The sequence below is a fragment of the Peromyscus maniculatus genome, chromosome 13 (genome assembly GCF_049852395.1).
Source record: "Peromyscus maniculatus bairdii isolate BWxNUB_F1_BW_parent chromosome 13, HU_Pman_BW_mat_3.1, whole genome shotgun sequence".
Classification (NCBI taxonomy): domain Eukaryota; kingdom Metazoa; phylum Chordata; class Mammalia; order Rodentia; family Cricetidae; genus Peromyscus; species Peromyscus maniculatus.
In genome coordinates, this window is record NC_134864.1 from 46,461,574 (window position 1) to 46,485,622 (window position 24,049).

The following is a 24,049-nucleotide window of genomic DNA, read 5'->3' on the forward strand; positions in this document are numbered from 1 at the left end:
GTCTGTTTTCCTGTGCTATCATAGAATACTGTAGTCTGGGTAATGTTTAAGGGAATGACGTTTATTTAGGTCCTATTAGGCTGGGAGGGTTGTAGAACATATCACCTGTGTCAGCTCAGCTTCCAGTGAGGGATCCAATCTGCATCATTGACATGGCATTTGGAAAGGACAAGGTCAGAGATGGTTTCATCATGTAACAATATTCTTGTAGTAACCAATTCAGTCTAAAAAACAAGTGAAATAATTAACCTAACCCTACAAGGGATCATTAAATCACTTTGATAACCTAGTCATTTCTAAAAAGTCCCACACTATCTCTGAACATTGGTTTCTTTGAAGACCTGATGTCACCTTGAGTACTGGAACAATCAAACCACAGTATTCTCACATATCAGAATATAAACAATTTAAAGAAACATCATGCCATCTTTATCTTTAAAATAATTATTAGAGTGCTCCGAATATATTAGATATTCATTAAATAATTGCTAAGGGAAACAAGCATTTTTCTTTATTCTTTGTGATGATATAGAGAGTACATTATATATACACTATATATTATGTAAACCCAAAGTAGAAAGTTATCAAGAAGAGATAGATGATACTCAGACTTTCTTCTTGTTCCTTCATGTAGCTTATAAATTAATAAAACACAAATACAAACACACAAATATTGTATGTCCTTGATTTTCATATATAATGTGATCTTTAAGAAGATGAACTATAGGTCTACATGTATGAATGATTGATTTGATTTGAACTATAGATCTACATGTATGAATGAGATTCAATTATGCATTTTTTTCCTTTTAAGCTAAAGCACAATGATAAATTTACAGATCTTAACATAGGTAATTTCATTTTGCTCTAAAAATTAATAATATGTAACCACATAGCTAATATTCAATGAGAGTACCACAGAAGCTAAAGATAGATTGATTTCAGCATTCTCAGTGACTTCTCTGTCTTAATCACTTTCATTTCACAAGAACATTTTACTTGCCACTCTCATCCTCTACCTAGCTTTTTTGTGGACTGTCCAGGGAAGTGTCACTGAGAATCAACAGGGAATGAAGGTATATAGGCAAAAAAGCAAAGTTTAAGGAGGGCAAGATTGCTGAAACCGAAGTGCCACAGGAAAGAGCAGTACTGAGAGACATAGTTTGCAGGTCATACATGATCTTTGGGAGTCTAAGTACAAAAGTATGTATTTGATGCCTCAGGAAATTGAAAGTTATTTGAAAGCTGAATTCCTGAAAAGGGACTGTCTTCTGAAACAGAAGTGACAATAGTAATTGGCAGTATTGAAGGCTTGTAGCTAGAGTTTTCCTGGTCCTGCCTGGCCCATGGTCAGGACAAATCTCTCCCACCTGCCAGTCCCTGCAGCTGATCAGACCCAACCAAGTAAACCCACAGAGACTTATATTGCTTACAAACTGTATGGCAGTGGCAGGCTTCTTGTTATCTAGTTCTTCTATCTTAAATTAACCAATTTCTATAAATCTATACCTTGCCGCATGGCTCGTGGCTTACCAGTATCTTACATGTTGGTACTCATGGCGGCAGCTGACAGCGTCTCTTGATCCAGCCTTCCTGTTCCCAGAATTCTCTTCTCTGCTTGTCCCACCTATACTTTCTGCCTGGCTACTGGCCAATCAGCATTTTATTTATACAGAGCGATATCCACAGCAAAGGCTTACTCTTGACCAGGCAATATCCTTAGAATTTTTAACATATAATGGCTTTTTAATTGTCAGAATAACCTCATGAGATGGGTATTATTATTTTCACCATTTAATAGATGGAAATAATGGGCTGAGAACCTTAACATGTCTAAGACCATGGAGCAGCATATGGCAAGAGGCTGAACTAATATTGAAGTCTTGCCCCTGACAAGCACTTTTAATTATATCCCTCCCTCTTCACTGACAGAGACAAATAAGAACAGTCTAACAGTGACCCTCTGCCATGCAGTGTCTATCATGTTATAATGTGTGCTCTCAGCCTTCTTCCATATGAGATATTAATGGCATAAATCAGCAAGCTGGAGAGGAAACCATGGAAGAGGGCAGTTTTCAGATGCCATTTTGGCAGTGGATATAAACAACATTCTCATTCCCCTTCTTTTGTGGGATTCAGATAGTACTCAACAAACCCTGAATTCTCTGGAATTAAAAATATCCAGAAAACAAGTTACCATATATATTCAAGTGAGCCTGAAAATTAAGAGATGTTTAGTAGTTTTTGTTTAAAGAGGAAATAGAAAAATATAATATGATGAGCAATACAAATTAATTTCAGAAATACATCAGCCCCTCTTCTCTTCCCGAACTTGTAATTGTTATTAGAATATGTCTTTGATAGTACTTATTATTTCTGTAATTTCCTTCTATCTTAACCCGATGACTCAAAGGGAATGGAAGAAGAAATAAAAGGAGTACAGAGAGGGAGAAACCAATCAAATTGACTACCGCTTATTGGCTATCCAAGGCTTGATCAAGGTGTTAAGTGTGAAGAGGGACAGACTGAGTTCTGTCATCTACACAGAAAACTATTCACAGATCCAGGCAGTTAACAACATAAAAGGTTTTAAAGTAAAACCATGAAAGGGAATCAATAGTCATATCAGTAATTAGTATGCCATATAGCATTTCTGCAGTTTATGCTTAGAAGATGTAGCCCAATAAAAAAATGCAAGTATATGTTTTCTTTATGACTTATAAAATAACTGTTATTTACTCATACAATGCCAAGAATTTCTAATGATGTTTGAAAACCTCACAGCTTTTTTTCCAGGTGTGCAAATGGATAGGTAGTATCTTAGTTACTGTTTTATTGCTGTGAAGAGACCCAGTGACCAAGGAAACTCTTATAAGAGAAAGCATTTAATTATGGCCTTGCCTACAGTTTCAGAGGTTTAGTCCATCATCATCATGTTGAGGAGCAGGACAGCAGGCATGGCAGGCACAGTGTTGGAGAAGAAATTGAGAACAACATCCTCCCTGACCTTCAGGCAGAGAGACACTGGGCTTGGCACAGACTTTCGAAAGCTCAAAGTCCACCTCCAGTGACACACTTCCTCCAACAAGCCCCACGTTCTAATCCTTTTAAAGAGTGCCACTCCATGGTGACTAAGCATTCAGATATATGAGTCTATGGGGTCCATTCTCATTCAAAGCAACACAGATGTCTAGATTGATAGATAGACAGACAGAGAGATAGACGGTAAGAATGACAAAGTTATATTTTGTATCAAATATTAATAGAGTAAGTCATTTTTACTTGTGAGTTAGAAGGCTTTGTGAAGGAAGTGATATCTAATTTACCATGTAGGAGAGAGTTAGCCCCGGTCTAATCTGTGTCTGTACTCTGGCAGGAATAATGTAGCAGTTTCATAAACAGTGAGAGGTGTCCCAGATAAACGAAACAGTAAGTAGAAAGTCAAAATGAGTAGAGTTTTATCAGTATGCTTTAGCCATAGAGCTCTGGTTAAGAATTCCAAGTGAAACCAGTGATAATTATTTCAGTTGCTTGAAGCTGTTTCTGGCTGTGAGCGAGAGGTGGTTTGATATGTGCATATCACAGAGTATGTGCATATGTGCATATGTGTTGGAGAGTGAAAAATGGGTCAGGAAATGACAGCAAGTGCGTGGGGGTCAAAATGGAGAAAAGAAGCAGAGAGGAATGTGTCAATCTTCCACTCCCACTTCTGAGACTAGATCCGAACCCTAACAGAGTCAGAGGCTAAAGTTGTCAAAGAAGTTCTTTTTAGGGGACTGCTTGTCACTTAGGGTCTCAGTAATAGCTATTAATGCAGCTAGGGGCAAAATATGAGTGAACTTCAGGGTCAGGGGAACACTTCTCCAGGGCTGTGTGGAAGACAGCAGCATTCTCGCACAGTGAGGCAGGATGGAAGGACACCATTCAGTACTGTGAAATATTCTAAGCACCAGCTTGTAAAGCATGAAGAAATAAGCCCAGGAAAAGACACAAGTATTTCTAGCTCCAGACTCAGCCTTCATACATGCTGGTATTAACAAAGAGTCTTCTGTAGTTGGAGGATTTGTCTGGTCCTGCCTGACCCTGCGGTTGGGACAAATCTCTCCCACCCGCTTAGCCCCAAGTAAACACATAGAGGCCTATTTTATTTACAAATTGGATGGCCTATGGCTTCTTGCTAGCTAGCTCTTATAACTTAACCCATTTCTATTAATTTATAAATTGCTACTTGGCTGTGGCTTACCTGTACTTTCACATCTTGCTTCTCTTGGTGGTGACTGGTATCTCTCTAGACTCTGCCTTTCTCCTTCCTTTCTCTCTCCTTCAATTCCCCACCTGCCTCTAAGCTGCCCTGCCATAGACCAAAGGAGCTTATTTATTTATCAATCAATCAGAGCAACATAATTCACAGCATACAGAAAGACATCCCACAGCAGTCCTCAGGAAGAGAACCTCTAGAGTATTCATGAACATCTGTGAGGCAGTCTGAAAACAGTAGACTTCAGAAAACAAAGATCTTTTAAGTGATAAGAACCTACAGGTACTCTGTATGTAAATTTAGCCCCAAATCAAAGAGATTTGTATCATTGTTATAACACCATAGGTGACCTTAGTTAAACTTGTGAGGACACCAGATGACAATTTCTTAACATTTACAATAATGGAGACTATTCCCTAGTGGAAGTAGTTGGTCATATTTGATCCTTCCATGGTCATACCAGGCTGAAAAAAAAAATGAGCGAAAGTGTTAAGTAGGAGTCTTTTCTAGTCTTTAGATCATGATTGGTTATAGAGCCCTAGAATTCTGTCCCTGCAAATATACAATAATTAAAACAATGATGTGCATTAAAATGGACGTCCACATTGATGATGAGGGATTAAGATGGGAGATGGAAGCTGTGCTTTGGAATTTTCTGAGGATATTTTATGGACGAATGAACCCGGGCAAGGAGAGTACAGATCAGAGAAGGCTGCTGGGAAATGTCTGGGAGACTTTCAGAGGGAAGATGTGAGGATCACCAGAGGGACTTTCTCACACAATGACCATGTAAGCATTTTCAAATGAGCAGTAGATCCACTAATGCCAAGAGGAGACAGAGGAAGAACCAGTCTGATTGGCACAGATTACAACTTCTTATTCAGGAACCAAATGGGCTCACCTTACCTAAAAGTCTTCAGGGGATTTAACTGGAACATACTCACTTAAGAAATAAACAACAGAGGCTGGAAAAATGGCTCAGTGTTTAAAGAGTACAGGCTGCTATTCCAGAAGATGAAGGTTCAATTTCCAGAATCCACATGGTGTCTCACAATGATCCATAACTCTAGTTCCAGGGGATCCAACATCTTCTTCTAGCCTCTAAAGTTACCAGATAGGCACATGGTACACAGACATACATGCAGGCCAAACATCCACACACATAAAAACAAAATTTTTAGAAAGTCAGTTATAAACTTAACTCCCTGATTCATGAATACATAATTTACATTTAAGAAAGTGATTTTTGGATTTCTTTAGATCTACACAATGTCAGAATTTTGCTTTGTAATAAGGATACCTTGTAGAATTTGGTATAATTGACATAACAAGGAACATTCTGGCCACATTGTCTACAATCTGAGTTTTACATCTTTTTTTTTTTTACCAGCAGGATCCAATTCTGTGAAGCCACAAACTATTACACACGAAACCTTCCTGCTCAATTGTAAGGGGGTCACGCATTCAACCTTCCCTGGGTTGTATTTGAGTATGTTTGCACAAGATGTATGCTCAGAGAGAGGTTCAGCCTCTATCGGTTAATCTAGAGGTTGCTGTATTAATAGGTTGCACACTTCATTGATTTTTAATTAATTTCAGCAGAGACACAGAGGATAACTACTACAGCCCACAAACATCTCCTTTCTCATGGCAATCCACATCTTTATTGATCGGCAGTTTAAGGAGCAGAAGTAATCCATTTTCAGCGCACCTCCCTGTGAGAGTGCCTGCGTGGGGATGCTCCTCAGTTCCTTCCTCCCATTGTAATCATGTTGGCTAGAGGTCACTGGCGGGGAGCTTACATGGCCAGGCGGGTATTCTGCTGGTCCAGGCAGATGAGCTTTTGACTTGACATTTATTCATTAAGAAAACGAAAACTTCTTCTGTGTACTCTTTCACTTGCCTTTCTCACCTTTCTTTGGCCTTGTTGATGTCGCTTTTTTGTTTCCTTCAGAGTCACAGGGAGGTTGTTTTCAAATTGTGGCTTTGCAACAGCTTGGGAAGGGTAGTTAAATCAAACTTCTACAGAAAGTACAGGAAACCGGAGGGGAAAGTTTGATTATACTCACCAGCCCAAGAAATCTGTTGATAGTATTTCCATTCATTACCTTGGTACACTATTGTCAAAACCTGGGGTCATCCCAATTGTTGCAGGATTTGTCCTTCTCCATTCTATCATCAGTGGTGTTGATTTTAAATTTGCTATGCCTGGACTGAGTCTACCAGGTCGATCTCAGTCCTTGGGGGAGGCTTTGCCCTGGAGAAGGTGGGAATGGAGGATGGGCTGGGGGGAAGGGGAGGGGGGCAGGAAGGGGGAGAACAAGGGAATCTGTGGCTGTTATGTAGAACTGAATGGTATTGTAAAATAAAAGGAAAAAATAAAAAAATTTAAAAAAATTTGCTATGCCTACACTGTAAAGAAAAATACTTTCTGCCAGAGAGCCTTACAAAATTTTGGCCTTCTGGTTCATTTAATCCAGCCACAAACATGTACTTAGTGCTGATGTGAATTGCAGAAGACATGTGGTCAAATGAACAAATAGAACAAAGGAGTCTGGGCCCTATTAACACAGTCATGACATGTTCCTGTGTTTGTGGTAAGGTGGTATAAAGAAACCAACTGTGGCTAGGTATGCTGGCACCTGTCTGTAATCTCAGGATTTGGGAGGTCAAAACAGAAAGATGAGCACAAGTTCAAGGCCAGCCTGATATATATATATATATATATATATATATATATATATATATATATATATATATATATCATACACAAATTGTTAATATATATAATGGAGTGTTTTGTCTGAATCTGTCAAATGTTAGTGGACTAGACATTGTTAATGTAATTCTTGACATGGTGGACAGTTCATAATACTTGTTAATAATAATATATGGCAGACTTACTGATTTATATATTTACTACTTTTTCATCATTATTGTCCTTTATTTCTTCTCTTTAGAAAACCATATGCCTAAATGATAGTCATTGCAGAGACTCATAACTTGTCAATGTGTGGACAAGTGACTGCTGAATGCTCAGCCCTAAGTGGGTATCTCTATCACCCATCCAAGGCTCAGGGCACATCACAGAAGAGGGGGTGGAAAGTATATTAAGAGCCGTAGGATGGGAAGGTGTGCTACTGTAAAGGACTGTCTTCTGGACAGGATGTAGCTGATGCATCCATGAATTCAAGCATCAGTGGTTATCTGCCCAAAGACCTGTGCTAGACTAGGCCTGTCTACATTCCATTCAATTAGGAAGGGGGACCAGAGGGCTTCATTTTCCTAGAGGAGCTGTAGACAGTTAAAGTTTGCAGGGAGAGGAGGAGTCATATTCCACAGAAATGTAGCCACTGGCACATTGCTCCATGCAAGCAAATAACCCTACCTGTGCTTACACAGGCAACCCAGATTAAGATGGGATAACGGCGTGCACACACACACACACACACACACACATACAAACACCATGTGTGTGTTACTCTGTACATACACAGTTATGCCTACATACACACACACAGTCTCTCTCATATATATACATACATACACACACACACACACACACACACACACACACATATATATATACAGTTGCAAAATAATTTATTAATTTTTTGAGATAAGGTCTTACTGTGTAACTCTGACTGGCCTAAAACTCACTCACTCTGTAGACCAGACTGGCCGTGAACTCATAGAGATCCGCCTGCCTCTGCCTCCCAAGTGCAGGGATTAAAGGCATGAACCACCACATCTAACAAAATAAATTTAAGAAAAGAAAAGAACAATCCATGCCATTTTACTTTGATAGCAGCTGTGTACATTTTGAATTTGCCAGCTCTCCTCCTGTATCACAATTGAATCACACCATCTAGGTTTGAAAAAGTGTGCTCTGGCTCTGTGATGTTTGTCTAAATTGCCTGACGAGTGCATTCATATATGTGTCCAAATCATTAAACAATGTGCCAGCATAGTTGGATTCTAAAGCAGTTCCTGAGGCACCATCTTTAGAGAACCCAGCAAAACTGAATAGGTTTATATAAAAGCTGCAAGGGTTTGTTCTGTGCAAAACTTTTCTCTTTTATTTATTACAGTATTTCTTGTCTCAGTAAGTCACTCAGCTAAATACATTGCCTTGTTAGTGTTCTCTTTGATTTTATAATCTGTTGACTGTAGTTTTCTCTATTTAATCATATTTGGAAAGGTTTAAGATCTTTGCTTTTGGAATCAAACAGTCTATAGTCAGCTCTTGGTCCCATGACCTATGTTATGTAATCCATAATTACAATCATGGGGCAAACTCTTTTACCTTTATGCACATCAGTTGTCTCTTCTTCAGAAAAGGGTAATAAAACACTAATATTCATATCACTTTGGGATTTTGTGCTTTCATTTGTATGGAGCACTTAGAATGCCCTTCATGGAATACATGTGAAATATATTAACTATTTTATACTTCTAATTGATATAATGGAAACATATATGATCAATTTATCTCCTCCACATGACCTCAGTGTCCACTGTTAACTAAAAACCTCTCTAGGTTGTTGTTCTACTATTACAACTTGCTTAAAGCATCTCATAGTAGAACCAACAGGTTGTATTGTTAAGCAAATTTACATAATTATACAAGTTGAGTAGTTTATTGATGCCTTAATGTTAAAGAGATACAGGAAATTTGCCAGGTGGAGGTAGAGCACGCCTTTAATTCCAGCACTTGGGAGGCAGAGGCAGGCAGATCTCTGGGAGTTTGAGCCAGCCTGGTATTCAAAGTGAATTCCAAGACAGCCAGAGCTGTTACACAGAGAAACCCTCTCTGAGAGAGAGAGAGAGAGAGAGAGAGAGAGAGAGAGAGAGAGAGAGAGAGAGAGAGAGAAATTTAATGCTGATTGATAAAAAATGGGCAATAAGTAAATTAAGGATATGAATTTTTCTATATTTGTCTATATATCTGGTAAATTTTTGTCAAATATTTGTCTATATATCTAGCCTTATGAGAACATATAATACATCACTGAAAAGTAATAAGCTAGATCAATTATCAAAATATATTTAATATAAAGCAGCATGAATAAAGCATGACAGTGTGCACTAGATGCTTTATCCATGCACTGTGTACTAGAAGTACCCCAAAACTCCACTTAAGACAATACAGCTAACAACAAATAATGATATGAAGGGGAGATTGCAGGGATATACATTGAAAACAATATCATGGATGCACAGTAAGCTTTAGCAAAAATTCCATCTGTTAGAGACCCTGATAAAAGACATGGGGATATTATACACATTTTTTTTAGATAGAAAGCAGTCTCAAAGACAGGTTTGTATGCGGGAAGGATTTTTTTTTTGTCAAGGGTTCTTGTGAAAAGCATCTGCTTTAGTGAGAAAAGCAGCATTGGACAGAGAAAACAGTGGGCTTCTGATAAAATTGTATCTTGTTCCAATCTCATGGAAGGCCCTGGAACTGGAACAACTCTTCAAAATCGGTATGGCTTTCTTCCTTTTGTGAAAGAAAGAGCACACAAGCAACAGCTCCACCGTGCTTAGGCTGGGTTATCAGTGCCCCAGGACTGATGGAGCCAACACCATGAGATGAAGGTAGATCAGTGTAGATGTGGTTCTGAACAGGCTTAAGGAAGCACATGGTTGGACCTGCTACAGAAAAGTACTGAGACTACCTTACTTGGACTAGTTATAGCAAAAGAAATGGAATCATAAAATATTTTATTACTTTTTATTAAAATGGCTGAAAACTGGTGTTCTTGATAAGTAAAAAAAAATTCTAAAGTTCACAGACTAACACAATCTGTGGGAGCATAACTACAATAGGAAATACTAGAATTAACCATGAGAACTAATTCTGCATTGGTCAAGACAACTATGTGACCTGCCTGGTTCATCTGAGAGGAATTATAGGGAGAAACAGAATGGGAAACTCAAATCACCTCCCAACAATGCTGAGTAACAGATTTTAACTGGCTCTTTTCCTTATAGAGGTTAGTTATATTTTCAATAAAAAGAATGAATTGGGGGTTATATATTTGTTGAACAGGTTCATCTTAGTATATTGAATGTTCTAGGTATTTTTGTTATGTCGTATAGGTAAGAAAGGGAAAGTGACTGAATTCATTTATCTGGTGAGCAGCCACCATTTATTTCTGTAGTCTGGTGTCTTAAGTTTAGGGTGAGTCCAACTTACTTTTATGAAAATATATTCAAGTCCCATGTGAAGAGAAACATATATTCTATCTCTTCACTACTCTCTCTTTCTAATATTGGGCTAAAAGGCAGTATTGAAGAATAGCTATATTTTTATATTTCTTTTTATCGTGTAATGAAACAAAGCTAGAGGTAACCTCAGAGGTCATGTAAAACATTCTGTCACTTTTATGGCTTATCTAAAATGAGTACCTGTGACCATATGCTGCTTAGCAATACGCCAAGTAATTCTCCCTAACTACCTTCCATTCTATGTTCTTTCTACCACCAACTCCAGTGGATAAAAGACTCCCTACTTGGCTCATTCACAGAGCCTCCATAGTTTCCCTTTATGCCCAATTCGGATAAATTAAGTGACTGCACACAAAAGGCTCCCTTTTTTCTCTTGAACGTGCTCATACCTTTAGCCCTAATGGCAGTAGGCATTATATCTAGAGTTTTCCTGCTATGAATTGCTTTTAGAAAAGAGAGATTTTCATTGGAAGTTGGATTTCCCTAAGTTTTCTGCTATTTAGAAAGTTTTGGGTAACTAGAATGTAAAGAGTTTTGGTTTTTTGTTTGTTTTTAAATATGCTTTTGCTCACTCCAGAGATTAATGCCCGAGAGCTGACTACAGCCTGTAATTTTTAGCTCCACACATGTTTGATGAAATTGCCGCATGGAAAATATGAGAGAAGCAAATATTTATTGTCACAAATAGTACCGTCCCTGCTGACTTCCTTCCACTTTCTGCAGCTGGGTGGAATGCATTTTTACAACTAATAAAAACATAATAATCATCTATTTTAGCTAGAAGGCTATAACTCAGATGTAGTTAGATGGAAAAGAAGGTCACTACCAGGTGTTCATCCATGCTAGGAATCCTAAAATTAAGTCTTCCATTGATTTTATTTTCAGAGAACAGTTCATGTGAATTAATTACAAGCCAGACATTAAAACTTAAATTAACAGTAAGAAAATTTTCCCTTGGATTTTTGTATCAAAGTGTAATTTTGAAAACCCAAAGTAAAATTTTAGTTTTTTCCCAGCTAGCTTATACTTCCTGTATTCTAAGAGGTGTGAGGAAGCTTGGGATAAGTCAGTGTTCTAACTGGAGCAAGCAGAGGAACATGGGAAATGGTACAATTGCTAAAATTTTGGCTAAAATCAGATTTGTAAGATTTAGGTCATTAAGTCAATAAAATATTCCTAAATCACAGTTCCTTAAAATTCTCCTACATGCTGTGTGGTAAGGGGTGAGCAGTTTGATCATTTTATTAACTCATGGAAAACATTGGTCAGCATCAAAGACTTTTATCGCTATCTTATTTGTGACCTTTATCTTCGGTAAGCTCCTGAAAACTGTGATGTATTTATGAAGAACACCAAATCTTTAATAAATTCCCTAATATTTTTTTATCCTTACATAACAACACTGAGGGTGAGTCATTATTAAAATGAGTCTTTAAATAGTAATAGTTCTGAAATTTGTACCCACACATTAATCAGGGAAGGTAGGTTTTAGGATGCTTGTATCACTGCAGATGTTTTTCGAATGCCCACTGTGGCCCATATATTTCAATAAAATAGGCAGGGGAACTTACTAAGAGCAATGTTTGTCTAGCTGAGCATTGTTAATATCTATCTGTGGGACACTGATGAAAGTTTGTGCATTCCACAGTTACAACAAGCCACTTACCAAGGGCTTTAATATGTACTATTGTACTTAATCTCCACAATAAGCGGGTAATAGGTGGTGCTATGGCCCTTTAAAGAGGAGGTATATGGTGATAAGAGAGGTTAAACAGCTTGCCCACATCACCTGTCTAGAACTTTGTAGAGCTGAGGTCTGAACCAGAAAATTGCCTTTAGAATTTATAATCAGACCCAATTCTCCGTTTCCTAGATCGTGTAGCCTAAGCAAACTGAGAAACTCAAATTTATATAACTGAAAGTGGCTAAATTGTAAACGACTTTATGATTTAGTTAAATGTTAAATACACTTTTCCTTAAAAAGCCAATCAACTCCATTATGCCCAGAAATTCACATAAGCCCTTAATAGTATTTTTTTCCTGCAAAAGAATATTTTATAAAGCTGTCTTACCTACATTGGTTAATTTCTGTGTGCCCAAATTTAAATCCATAGGTTTTAGGTTCCTAGTAAAAGGGATCAAATCCTTCTTCTATCTGTTGCTCATTAGTTAGATGGCTTGGACCTAGTAACATGACCTCGGGTAACCTTGGTTTTCTCATATTTATAGTAGAAGAGAAATGGTGTATAGTTCGCAAGGTTAAGTTGTCCCACAGATATAGAAGTATTTTATTTAGCACCCGCTGTGTTCAAAAGTGTGCCAAGTTAGTAGGAGCTATGGTATAGATGTCCTCATCATGCTCTGTCCAGAGCTGTTCAGCCTGGATCATGGAAGGAGCCACAAGTCAGAGGACAGGACATTTCCAATCAGTGTTGTGTCCCCTTATGATGAACACACTCTTTTTATTCATCTGCCACTTCCAGGGACTTCATGCAGCTTATTTTTGTCACTGTTACTTCTAATAATTATCTGTCTTTGTAGGTGCATCCCGCTAATTCAAAGAATAATTTTATTTTGAAAGAATTTAACAGAAATTTTGACTCTAATGAGCTCTTCAAGTCAGAAAAATCCTGTCTTAATGACTGTATTGTGGAAAACCTTTCATAAGCAATCCAAAGACAATTCAACACTTTAATTCTGGGTGTGAAAGCATGACGAAGGTGGCAGCCATACCTAATAACTTAGAAATATGTCCCTGCACAGTGGTACCTCACAGTGACAAAGGAAACCACACAAATGCATTTTGATAATTTAGTAATAATACATGCTTCTGTGATGAGTAATACTAATTTGGTCAAGTAGACGAGGCAGAGGAAACTATATAAATTGTCAGTTGGTTTTCTGAATTGAGTTCTCAATATTTTGATGAAAACATGGTTTTCCTTGACAAGGGGTAGCAAGATTCAAGACACTCTGTTATCTAGTGAATTTTTAACAGAAAAAGTTGAAGAACTTTTAGCACTTTTGAACTTTTCTCTTGTAGAATGTGTCATTTCAAAAGTATCTCAGGGATTAGAAGCAAAGCTCAGTAGTTAAGAATCCACACTGCTCTTATTGAAGACTAGAGTTTGTTTCCCAGCACCTTTGTTGGGCAGTTCACAACCAACTATATATCCAGCTCCATGAGATCTGGTGCCCTCTTTGGACCTCAATGAGCAGCTGCACTCATGTGCACATACACATAATTAAAAATGAAACTGATCTTTAAAATCAAAGGTATGGTCTGGCTTTTCAGAGCCCACTCTCCATGGTAAGACACCTTGCACAGCCTTGATGCAGGGGGAGGGTCTTGGACCTGCCTCAATTGAATGTACCAGGCTCTGCTGACTCCCCATGAGAGGCCTTACCTTGTACCTCAGAGGAGGGAATGAGGTGTGGGTTGGGGGAGGAAAGGCTGGGAAGGGGGAGGAGGGAAGAGAGGGTGATCTGTGGTTGGCATATAAAATGAATAAAAAAAGTCTTAATTAAAAAATAAAATAAAAGGTATTTAGTCAATCTGATTGCTATAACAAATATATTACAAATTAAGTGGTTTATGCATAACAAAAATTTCATGGTACTCAAGGCTATCAAGCAAATTTGGTCCTGCTGACCTGCTCCCTTATCCTAACCATAGTCATATGATTGCACTCAGAGAAGAGCAGGGATTTCTCCGGGGTCTCTTTTATAGGAGTGCTAGGTTTCCTGAAGGCCCCTCCTTTATTTCCTAATCACCACTGAGGTCGTCTTATCTTAATACCATAGCTGCAGAGTTTAGAGTTTCAACATATGAATTAGGAAGGGACAAAACATTCACACAATTGCTGATTTTTAATGTGTTGCTCATTGCTCATTGCTAATTGTCTCTGGGTATATATATCCTTTATATATATCATATAATATATATATATATATATATATATATATATATATATATATATATATATATATATTCTTTTTCCTCTGAAAGCCTCTGCAAGCACTTCATTTGGAGCACAAACAGAGTTAAAGGCAAAATTCTCAAACATATAAATTAAATAAATAAACATAAAAAGTCCTTTAAGAAATATATATTTTAAAAAAATCTATTTCCAGGTTAATTTTAGTTGAATGAATTGCCAAGCATAAACATGAACCAAAAATCTCTCTCCTTTTCCATTATTCAGCTACCAAGGATGAACCTTTCAGCCCGTAACTGTACCTTGAGATTATCCTCTCCTTGGTCATCCTTTGGCCTCATTCAGTAGTAGAATGAGTCCCTTACCTAAGTGGGATCCAGAGAAATGACAAAAGCAGAGGATGGTAGAATCTTGAATCACTAGAGGTCAGGTGTCCTCAACATGGCGTTACTGTTAAAAAGAGTAACCCTGCCTTGCGTGGAACTAAGAAAACCAATGGAAATGGGTGAAACTTGCAGACTCTGAATTCACAGTCATCATTTCCAGCTTTGTCACTGTTTGCATACCATGGCAATGGTTCCTGCCTTCGGCTCCATGTGTGTGCAATCCAAATCCATTTTCTGTATTGACACAAGAATGGTGTTTCCAGGAGTGCAGTAAAATTTTGGACAACATCCCTTTTAAAAGATGACTTTCTGACCAAATCACCGCATTGTGGACTGTAAAATACAGAAGTCAAAACTCACATTAAGTTCATGCCATATACGTGCGCTTCGTGGATCTCTTCTTTCTATTTCCATCTCACTGCTCACCACTGGGCCTCCCCGTGTGTTACTCTTCAGAGATACAGAATGGCATGCCTCTGTCCAAATGCACATGTTAATTAGTCACAATTACTTCTTGTCTTTGCCCACAGTCTTTCTCTCCAAGCCTTAGCCAGCTCTGGGTACCTGTCTCAATTTTCTCCCCTCATGTATAGTTACTTGCAGACTGTTCCTCAGGATACAGCTTTCTTAAATGCCCTACATGCTCTTTGCCATATGCATCCATTTTTATTTATTTATTCCCACTTTAGTAATTTACCTCATCATCTTTTAATGTGCAGACCTTAATTTGATTTTTTTTACCTCTCCAGCATCTAGCACAGTGTACAGAATATAATGTGTGCTATGTGTACATGTAGTTCTAAGTATCAGCATATTGACAAAATGTTTGTTATGTCTTGATCTGTAGGCAGTAATAAAGGAAATGATTTTTTATGAACATTTCTTAAAAGGATGGACTTATTTGGAAGGATGTGAAAATACATCATCTCCAAGGCAATAAGCTTATTTAATTCTGATCCTCTAAGTTCTGAAAGAATTGTATGTTCTCCATTTACCTTTTTTTTTTTTTGAAAATATTTTTGGAATAACTTATGTACTAAAACAGCACTATTTGGGAAAGAGGGCAAAAATCCCATAAATACCATTTGTGAGTTGATTTCAGAAAGCACCAATAAATGTGGTGTCACCTAGCTGTTGACTGATTGGACCATATCAGACGGTATCTCCACCGCTTGTATTTGATAGGCATTTCTGTGGAGGCTGCCTCCAGAAGCTGAGTGAAGCAATCTTCTCTTTACACTACACCGGGTATATAGTTCATAATGTTTTGACCTATATGATTTATGTGTCTGTTTTCCACAGCTTTTGTTTTGATATCAGGAGCCATTAATCCTTCACAACTGTGCAGTTGTGATGCTAACTGCCAACAGCAATGATTTGTAATTGGAATGAGAATGTGCTGCAGCCTTTTTATTATAATTCTGATATGCTTTTGAATGACCACATTTTACAGCTGAAAAAAAATCAAATATACTGTTTATCTGAATTCCTCAGGAAAAAAAAAAAACATGTTCACTCTTACCTAATCTGAGTTTTCTTACCTTGCCTTTATGTAAACTTTGTATAAAAGGTATAACAACACTTATCTTCCTGCTTGCTAAAATTTAACAATAAAAAATTATTATTTCTGTGGATCAATATTCTTATAAATTTGTGTAGAGATTAACCTTTCTTGTATGATGAAAAAAAACAAGCTTTCTCTCCCAACACCCCATCTCATTAACAATCATCAATAAATTTTATTTTTAATTTCTCTGTGTGGTTTTATGAAGATAACATATTAAAGGCTAATTTGTGGGTCATTATAAACTATGTACTCTCACTTGTGAGTTCCTATAATGACAACTGATGTCATAGCAGCCCTTCATTTAAAATTAGACTCTCATGAACCCCTAGGGTATCTTTTATTCTATGTATAATGAGTAAAAATAATATAATTCTTCAGCCTTGAGAGAATCTATGCAAATGACTTTGGTGCCGTCAAACCATGAAAGACTTTATAGTTATGGAGAGCTGTGTTTGTTTGGAGTGACTGTGTAGGAGAAAGATGACACTAAGCAAAAACCATAGAGAAGAAAATGATGAGGGGTATGTAGGCCAGTCCAAGGATGTGTTAGCTTATCTTCTAGGACACCTGCACACCTCATTAATGAAAATGTTTGCAAAAGGATATCAAGTCCCCGAGAAAACCAGGCAAACATTTAGCCCATTTTCAGGTAATTCATTCTTCTTTAGAGGAACTCAGGAGTAAAAGCCCAAAACTTATCTGTGGTTTGCCACTGCCCCACAACAATTTTTTAAATTTTTGAACGTGTTCTAGGATTCTGCCTTTACTTTAAGAAATGAAGTATCCCTTTTTATAACGTGAGGAACTTCAACACCGAGTGACTCCCTTTGTGGAACTTGATTTATTTTTCAGGGAATGATGTACCTGGAAGAAAGACGACTTGTTCATCGGGATCTGGCAGCCCGTAATGTCTTAGTCAAATCCCCAAACCATGTGAAAATCACAGACTTTGGACTAGCCCGACTCTTGGAAGGAGATGAAAAGGAATACAGTGCTGATGGTGGTAAGGTAGGTGGAGTTGAGAGCAACATCTCTTGAAAATGTAGTAAGATAATTCTTTATCTCTAATAATAACAATGGTGTGATACTTCTTTATCTCTAACAATGGTGTGATACTTCTTCTGTTTTTGTTTGTGTTACTGTTTTGTTTTGTTTTTCAAGACAGGGTTTCTCCATGAAATTTTGGTGCCTGTCCTGAATCTTGCTATGTAGACCAGGCTGGCCTCAAATCACAGAGATCCTTCTGGCTCTTCCTCCTGAGTGCTAGGATTAAAGTCACGTGCCACTGCCACCTGGCGATGTGATGATTCTTAGAGACTCAGAATATGAACCTTTAACAGAGGGCTGTAAAAATTGTCCCATTGATTCTGAGATTACAGAGCTACTACATAATGACAGATTTTTTTATGCACTGAGAAGCTTAGGTACTATCAACAATCATAATATATTTGAAATCTGACCATTCTCATTTCTAATCTCCCTAGCACCAAAAATGATACCTGGCAATTACCAAGTATAGTTGCTTTGATTTCGCTTATATCATAGTGAATGATTTGCTTACATTGCTTTGCTTATCACTTGACTGTACAACAGAATACATGCTAAGCTACTAATATTGAAGAGTATTGAACCCAGTTACATCTTTAGCTACTTTTTCTAACCCCCAAACTCATGTTTGGCCTGACAAATGTGTTTCTGCATGTCATCATCACTATATGGTTCACCTGAATCTTAGTTACAAGACTTTTTTTTAACCGATTAATCCATATTCTTGGCTAATTAATTAGGGAAATTTGTATGTGAATATTCATCTTGCTTGACCTGAAGAAACCTATGTCAGAGCAGGTCAATGATGCAATCCCATGAAATCTTAACCTCTAGTGACCTATGAAGCTCTGATAAAGAAAGATTGTTTACATACATGAATCTGTTAATTATATACCTTACTTTTCTATCACAAGTAAATATTTGCAGTAATAGGCTTCTAAACACTCACATTGATCATCCTAGACCTTTACATATTCTATATTTATATGTCCTCCTTTACATATGTCTATATTTAAATCCTACCACAAAGTAAGATAACGTAATTTTATAAAAATATAACAATTCCAGTTTTGAGAAATTTTCTGACCTTCTCCCAATCTTATCGCCTATTTTGTCTGTTTACTACCAAACAACAGTGGTTTAAAGTCACAGCTCTAAAGTTCTCAACAAGATTTCTCAGAAATAGCAGTCCATAAATCACATGACTTCACCTGTCTTAGGAACATACAACTGTAAGGTTTGTCTAAAGCAAGATTCATTATAGCTTTAAATGCCTGGTCACCATTAAGTCTTTATCAAGCCACCTATGATTTAAACTCACTTCTCTAACACGGTGTCCATAGTCCATAAAGCCTGCTAACTCCTTGCCCATAGGGAAATTACTTTCAATGTGTCTTCTGTTCCTTTTCACTGAATCCCATGATTCTGTCATAGAGTTACCTTGGTGTCACCTTGGTGAGCAGCCAACCTCATGATTTCAAATGCCTATTTAGTTTTAAGCTTTCAACTGCAAAGTAGAAATGTTTATCTTTATTCCATAGAATCTAATTATATCCCAAGCTCCATAATGCTGCCCTTTGAGTTGAAACACATTCTGCTGACCCATCATCCACAGGCTATGTGGGTTGAGTTGTTTTTCTTGTAGTGATGATGGATTTGTGCTGATCCTCTCACATTCTTTTATAGTCCTAGCTCCTATTTTGAAAACGGTACGTATTTTCAATTCTGGCTAGCCCAGGCAAGGGAGATCATTTGTGGCTGGGAGACAAAGCAAATCTAACTATGGAATTCATGATTTTAGACAATTTAGTGACCAAAAGAGGAAGTGAGGGCAGCTGAAGAAGAAATTCATTACATCTGTGGTCAAAAATATATCTGAGGAAGAAATGAAATCACTGAGAATGGAGGACTCTGAGAAAACATAATATACAAACATTTTTACATTTGATATTGTCAGTCATAATACTAGCTCATAATTTAGATGCTAGACATTAAGAAATGTATAAAGCTGTTGAGATGTTTAATTTTCTTTGTGTTTATGAAGCTTTAAAATATATTCTTTGGTTAATTTACTTTGTAGATTTTATGAATTTTACTTCATTTGTTCCCTGTCTTGAAAAACAACTGGTTTATAGCTATATACACACCATCAAAAAATATAATTGAGGTCAGTCCAGAGACTAGCACTTAGAAAATATAAAAATGATTTCTTGTGTGATTTTTAATAATTCACTTTTTATTTTTCTATAGATGCCAATTAAATGGATGGCTCTGGAATGTATACATTATAGGAAATTCACTCATCAAAGTGATGTTTGGAGCTATGGTAAATAAATCTTTATAAATTTGGCCTTTTAAAGAAAAATGTGTTTGCTTCATACAATATATATAAGGTCATATTTTGGCAGTATTGGAAGTGCTTACTTATAAGCTTGACTCCCTAAAGGATTTAACTCTTTGGTCTTTAATTTAAAAAGCTAAATAGCCCAAATCACAATTTTATCTATCTTCTTGTGATTTTTTTCCTGCTCTTTTAAATGTAAAATATATAATATCACTGCTAGGTTTTTTGCTATAAGCTTTGGTTTGACACAATTTGTCTCATGATTTATTCAAGCATAGACACAATAACTGGCCAATGTTAGAAACAATTTCTTAGACTCTCATGCCCTTAATTTTCAACAACTCTTGGGTCATATAACTCTGAAAGTGATAAATGTTGAAGGGTAAAGCAAAACAAAACCATATTTTTGTTTGTCTGGTTTTTTTTGTTTTTTTTTTTGTTTTTTGCTTAAAGGACTATGTGTTCTATGGTAGAAAACACAGTGGTTACTGGGGCAACAACGAGCAACTAATAAACACAGTCAAGTGACTGTGGAAGTGGTGATGAGAGAACACTGCTAATTGCAGATTTGATTTTCATTTACAAACTACATTTAGAAAGACAGAGCGAGATTAATATTTGTGATTAGAACATTGTTTTCATTACATTGAACTCAGTTGTTGAAGTGAGCTAGTTAGCAAATTGTCTGTGCTTACAACTTTGTCCACCTACAGCTTAACTAGAAGGGATCAATTTTTTGTCCATTTTTAAAAATATGGCACATAAAACTAGTATTAATCGCTAATGAAAGCACAATGCCTCTGGGCCTGTGAGATGGCTCTGAAAGTAAAGGAGCTTATTTCCAAGCCTTATGGTGTGAGTTCCATCCGCAGAACCCACATGATGGAAGGAGAACAGCAAGTCTTTCAAGTTGTCCTCGGATTTCCACTCATATCCTGTTGTGCAGATCCCCACATCACACACACACACACAATAAATGAATTTATGTAAAAGAAGAAAATAGAAAAACAATACAATCCCTGGTATGATGATTAGTGTTAATTTTCAACTTGATAGTGTCTAGAATCACCTGGGATATTTGCTGTAGGCATCACTATCACTATGGGATACCATACTGAACATGTAAAGTGACACAGGAAGACCTGCCTGCTGAGGGTAGAATCATTCTCTAGGCAAGAGGTCCTATACTACATAAAGTGGACAAAATGAGCTAAGTTAGTATTCATGCATTCATACCTCCTTGTTTCCTGATTTTGGGTGTGGCATGACCAACTGCTTCAAGCTCCTGCTGTCCTGACCTTTTCACTACTGTAAATTATTGCCTGAACTGTGGGCCAAAATTACCCTCCTCCCCATAAGTTTCTTTAGTCAGAGTATTTTATCACAGAAATAGGAGATGACACTAAGACAATAATTAGTATCAAGAAAACGAGCTTTTGTTGACCTCATGGTTCTTAGGCCTTTAGAACTGGTTCTGTTGTTGTTATTAATTTTGTTTTGTTTTTTATGGGGAGGATGGTGGAAAAGTTTAAAAATTTGGGCTAGGAAAGTCCTTGAATGCTCTAAGAGATTGATGGGCCATTCTGGTAGGAGCCTGGAAGACAGTAATGATGAGAAAAAGTAGGTGGTTGAATGAAGCCTGCATCAAGGCTATTGCAGAAGGGAACAATGAAGGGAGAGAAGCCATTCACATGCTGTTTAGACCAAGAATCTGTCTTTATTCTGCCTGTTTTTTTGAGAAATTGAGTGATGTTGAATTGAGAGATGATAGAGTGCTTTATTTGGGAGAGAAAATTTTAGGACGGGAACATTCAGGATGTTACTGTGATTGTTAAACATCCAGGTACCACTGAAGAGAAGACACCTGCATTGACTTAGAACAATGGTTGGGGTGTCCTGAGAGTGAAACCCCACTCATCAGAGATTCCAACTTGAGAGGATTCAAATTTATTTCAAGAAAGCCTAAACGGGAGGGGTTCCCTGTTTCTTAGAAGTGCCAGACTAGGAAAGTTCCCCCAGGGTCAGCACACAGAAGTGGATGTGTTTCTGTAGGTCCAAGCTCTATCTCAAGCTGATGACAGAGCTTGGCAGTGTCACCTACATGGTATGGTTTTAAAGGCATGATGGCAACAGAATTGAGGAGGCCATGGAGAACACCTGAGGCTCAGAGATGTACAGCAAAGTTAGAGTCCAAGAGAGGCGAAGCTGTGAAGGTGATACCTCAATCGCTATGGTGACTCTGGTATATCCAAGATGTCAGGACCATGGGACAAGTACCAGTGTGGGGTGCAGACATGGAATGGATCCAGCTCCAGGGAGAATCTAAGCTAAAGTCTGCAGAAAGGAAGTTGTAAGGGGTGGGGTTACTCAAGCCTTTTGAAACCAAGTTGATTACATGATCAGATCTAGATGCCAGATATGGAGCTTCAGGATTTTATGTTTCCTGTTTTGCTTTGGTACAGTTTTTTTGGTTTGGTTTTTTTTTTTGATTGTTTGTTTTTTCATGCTGTGCTCCAATTCTTCCATTTTGGATTAAGCATATTTACTCTGCGCCATTATATGTTGGAAGTATACAAACTTTATTTTTAGTAAGAGCTCACAGTTTCACAGTTAAGAAACTTTTGAACTTTTAAAGTTTTGGAATTTTTGAAGACTATAGGGACTGTAAGGTTGAACTGAATACATTTTACTTTTTAAAATCGTCAGGAGGACATAGGGACAAAGAGTGAAAAGTTACAGCTTAAAATTGATGTGTTCAGGTTTCAAATTGACAAAGGGTAGAGTTGTGACGGTCAGTGTTTCTAGTCAACCTAACAGAATATAGAATTGCCTGGGAGATGAACTTCTGGGTATGGCTATGGGAATTATTTTAAGTATATTATTTGAAGTGGGAAGACTGACCCACTGAGACATGGACTATTTCATAGACAAGGATTCTTGGACTGTATGAAGTGGAGAGAACAGGCTGAGCACTACTGTGCATATATATTCATCCCTCTCTATCGCCAAATTGTGGATGTGGTGTAGCCAGCTACTACCAGCTCCTGCTGCTGATAAGTTGAAACTGCCACAGGCTGTTCAATAGACATTAACAAATTGATACATAATGCTGTTTTGAGGCACAGCCTTGGTCTCAGCATATTTTCATAAGGCAACTTGATATTATTATGATATACCATGGTTAATTGCAAGAGGCATAAGTGGCAGAAATGCTACATATCCTTGCTTATAATATGTTTATGATGAAAATTATCACTGGCTGCATTTTTATGTGTACAGAACACGCATCAGTTGTAATATATCTTAAAGGGGATGAAATTGCAATATAAGTTTTCTTGTTTCTCATATAGTCTGTCTGAGGTTGCTCTTTATACCTAGAGCTATCCTGTGCCACCACTCTAGAAAGAGTAATTACATTATTAGAAACAGGAATTTGGGCAATTTAGCCTTTGGTTTTGTATTTATCAACATTGCATTTCATAATATTTTATTGTTTTAATATGTAATGGTTTTTAGATTTGCTTATTTTGGAAGCTCTGATAGAAATTTAAAAATACCTATGTTATCTTTAGCAACAACAAACATGGGTTCAATAAAATGTTTCCTTTGTGTGCATGTCCTGTGTGTGTATGAATGTATGTATGTATGTATGTATGTATATAAATGTATGTATGTATATAATACTGTGGTTGACTTGCTTAAAAAGAGTGATCACCATTTTTGCTAGCCTTCCATTGAAGTGTAAACAATGGCTCTCTCGAGCAACCAGCTCTTGATATAAAAAAATAAGGATTTAGGAAATGTCAAAACTGCTGAAATATGTCACTAGTTGGACATGCATGTGACAATAAAATTTATAGGATGCAAATATTAAAATAATCCAATAAGTGTTCGTGATTCTATTCTGAAGGGCATTTGAAGTTTACATATATATGTATTTTTTTCAGGCAGTGATGACTGACATACAACAGATTAAAAAATGAGCATTACAGAGATATTCAGAAAACAGCCCCAATTAATGGATTTTATACTAAAATAAATCTATATATGCATCAATCAGGACTTATATTGTAACACTATCATGCTTACATAGCTATTTCTATTCTAAAAATGTTCTGCCCCAAGGATAAGGCTCAATGATAGAGAATTTACCTAGTACAGTAAAGAAGTAATCTTTAGTATATGGCTGCTTTTTTTTTTCTCTTGGTTTTGCCTCTGATTTTATTTTCTCTGTCAGTGCTCTAGTGGTTCAAAAATGAAATATCATTAGCTTAGAAA

General features: G+C 37.1%; 1 protein-coding gene across 7 annotated transcripts in view; it reads left to right on the forward strand.

Annotated features, from left to right (window-relative positions):
* The window catches only part of Erbb4 (erb-b2 receptor tyrosine kinase 4), a 1,076,808-nt gene that overhangs the window by 1,006,022 nt on the left and 46,737 nt on the right, over positions 1–24,049 (forward strand). For all 7 annotated transcript variants that reach the window (XM_006989868.4, XM_016008144.3, XM_016008143.3 and 4 more), the window contains 2 exons: positions 17,233–17,388; positions 19,678–19,753. In XM_006989868.4, the coding sequence (XP_006989930.1) occupies positions 17,233–17,388; positions 19,678–19,753 (232 nt within the window). The remainder of the gene's footprint in view (positions 1–17,232; positions 17,389–19,677; positions 19,754–24,049) is intronic.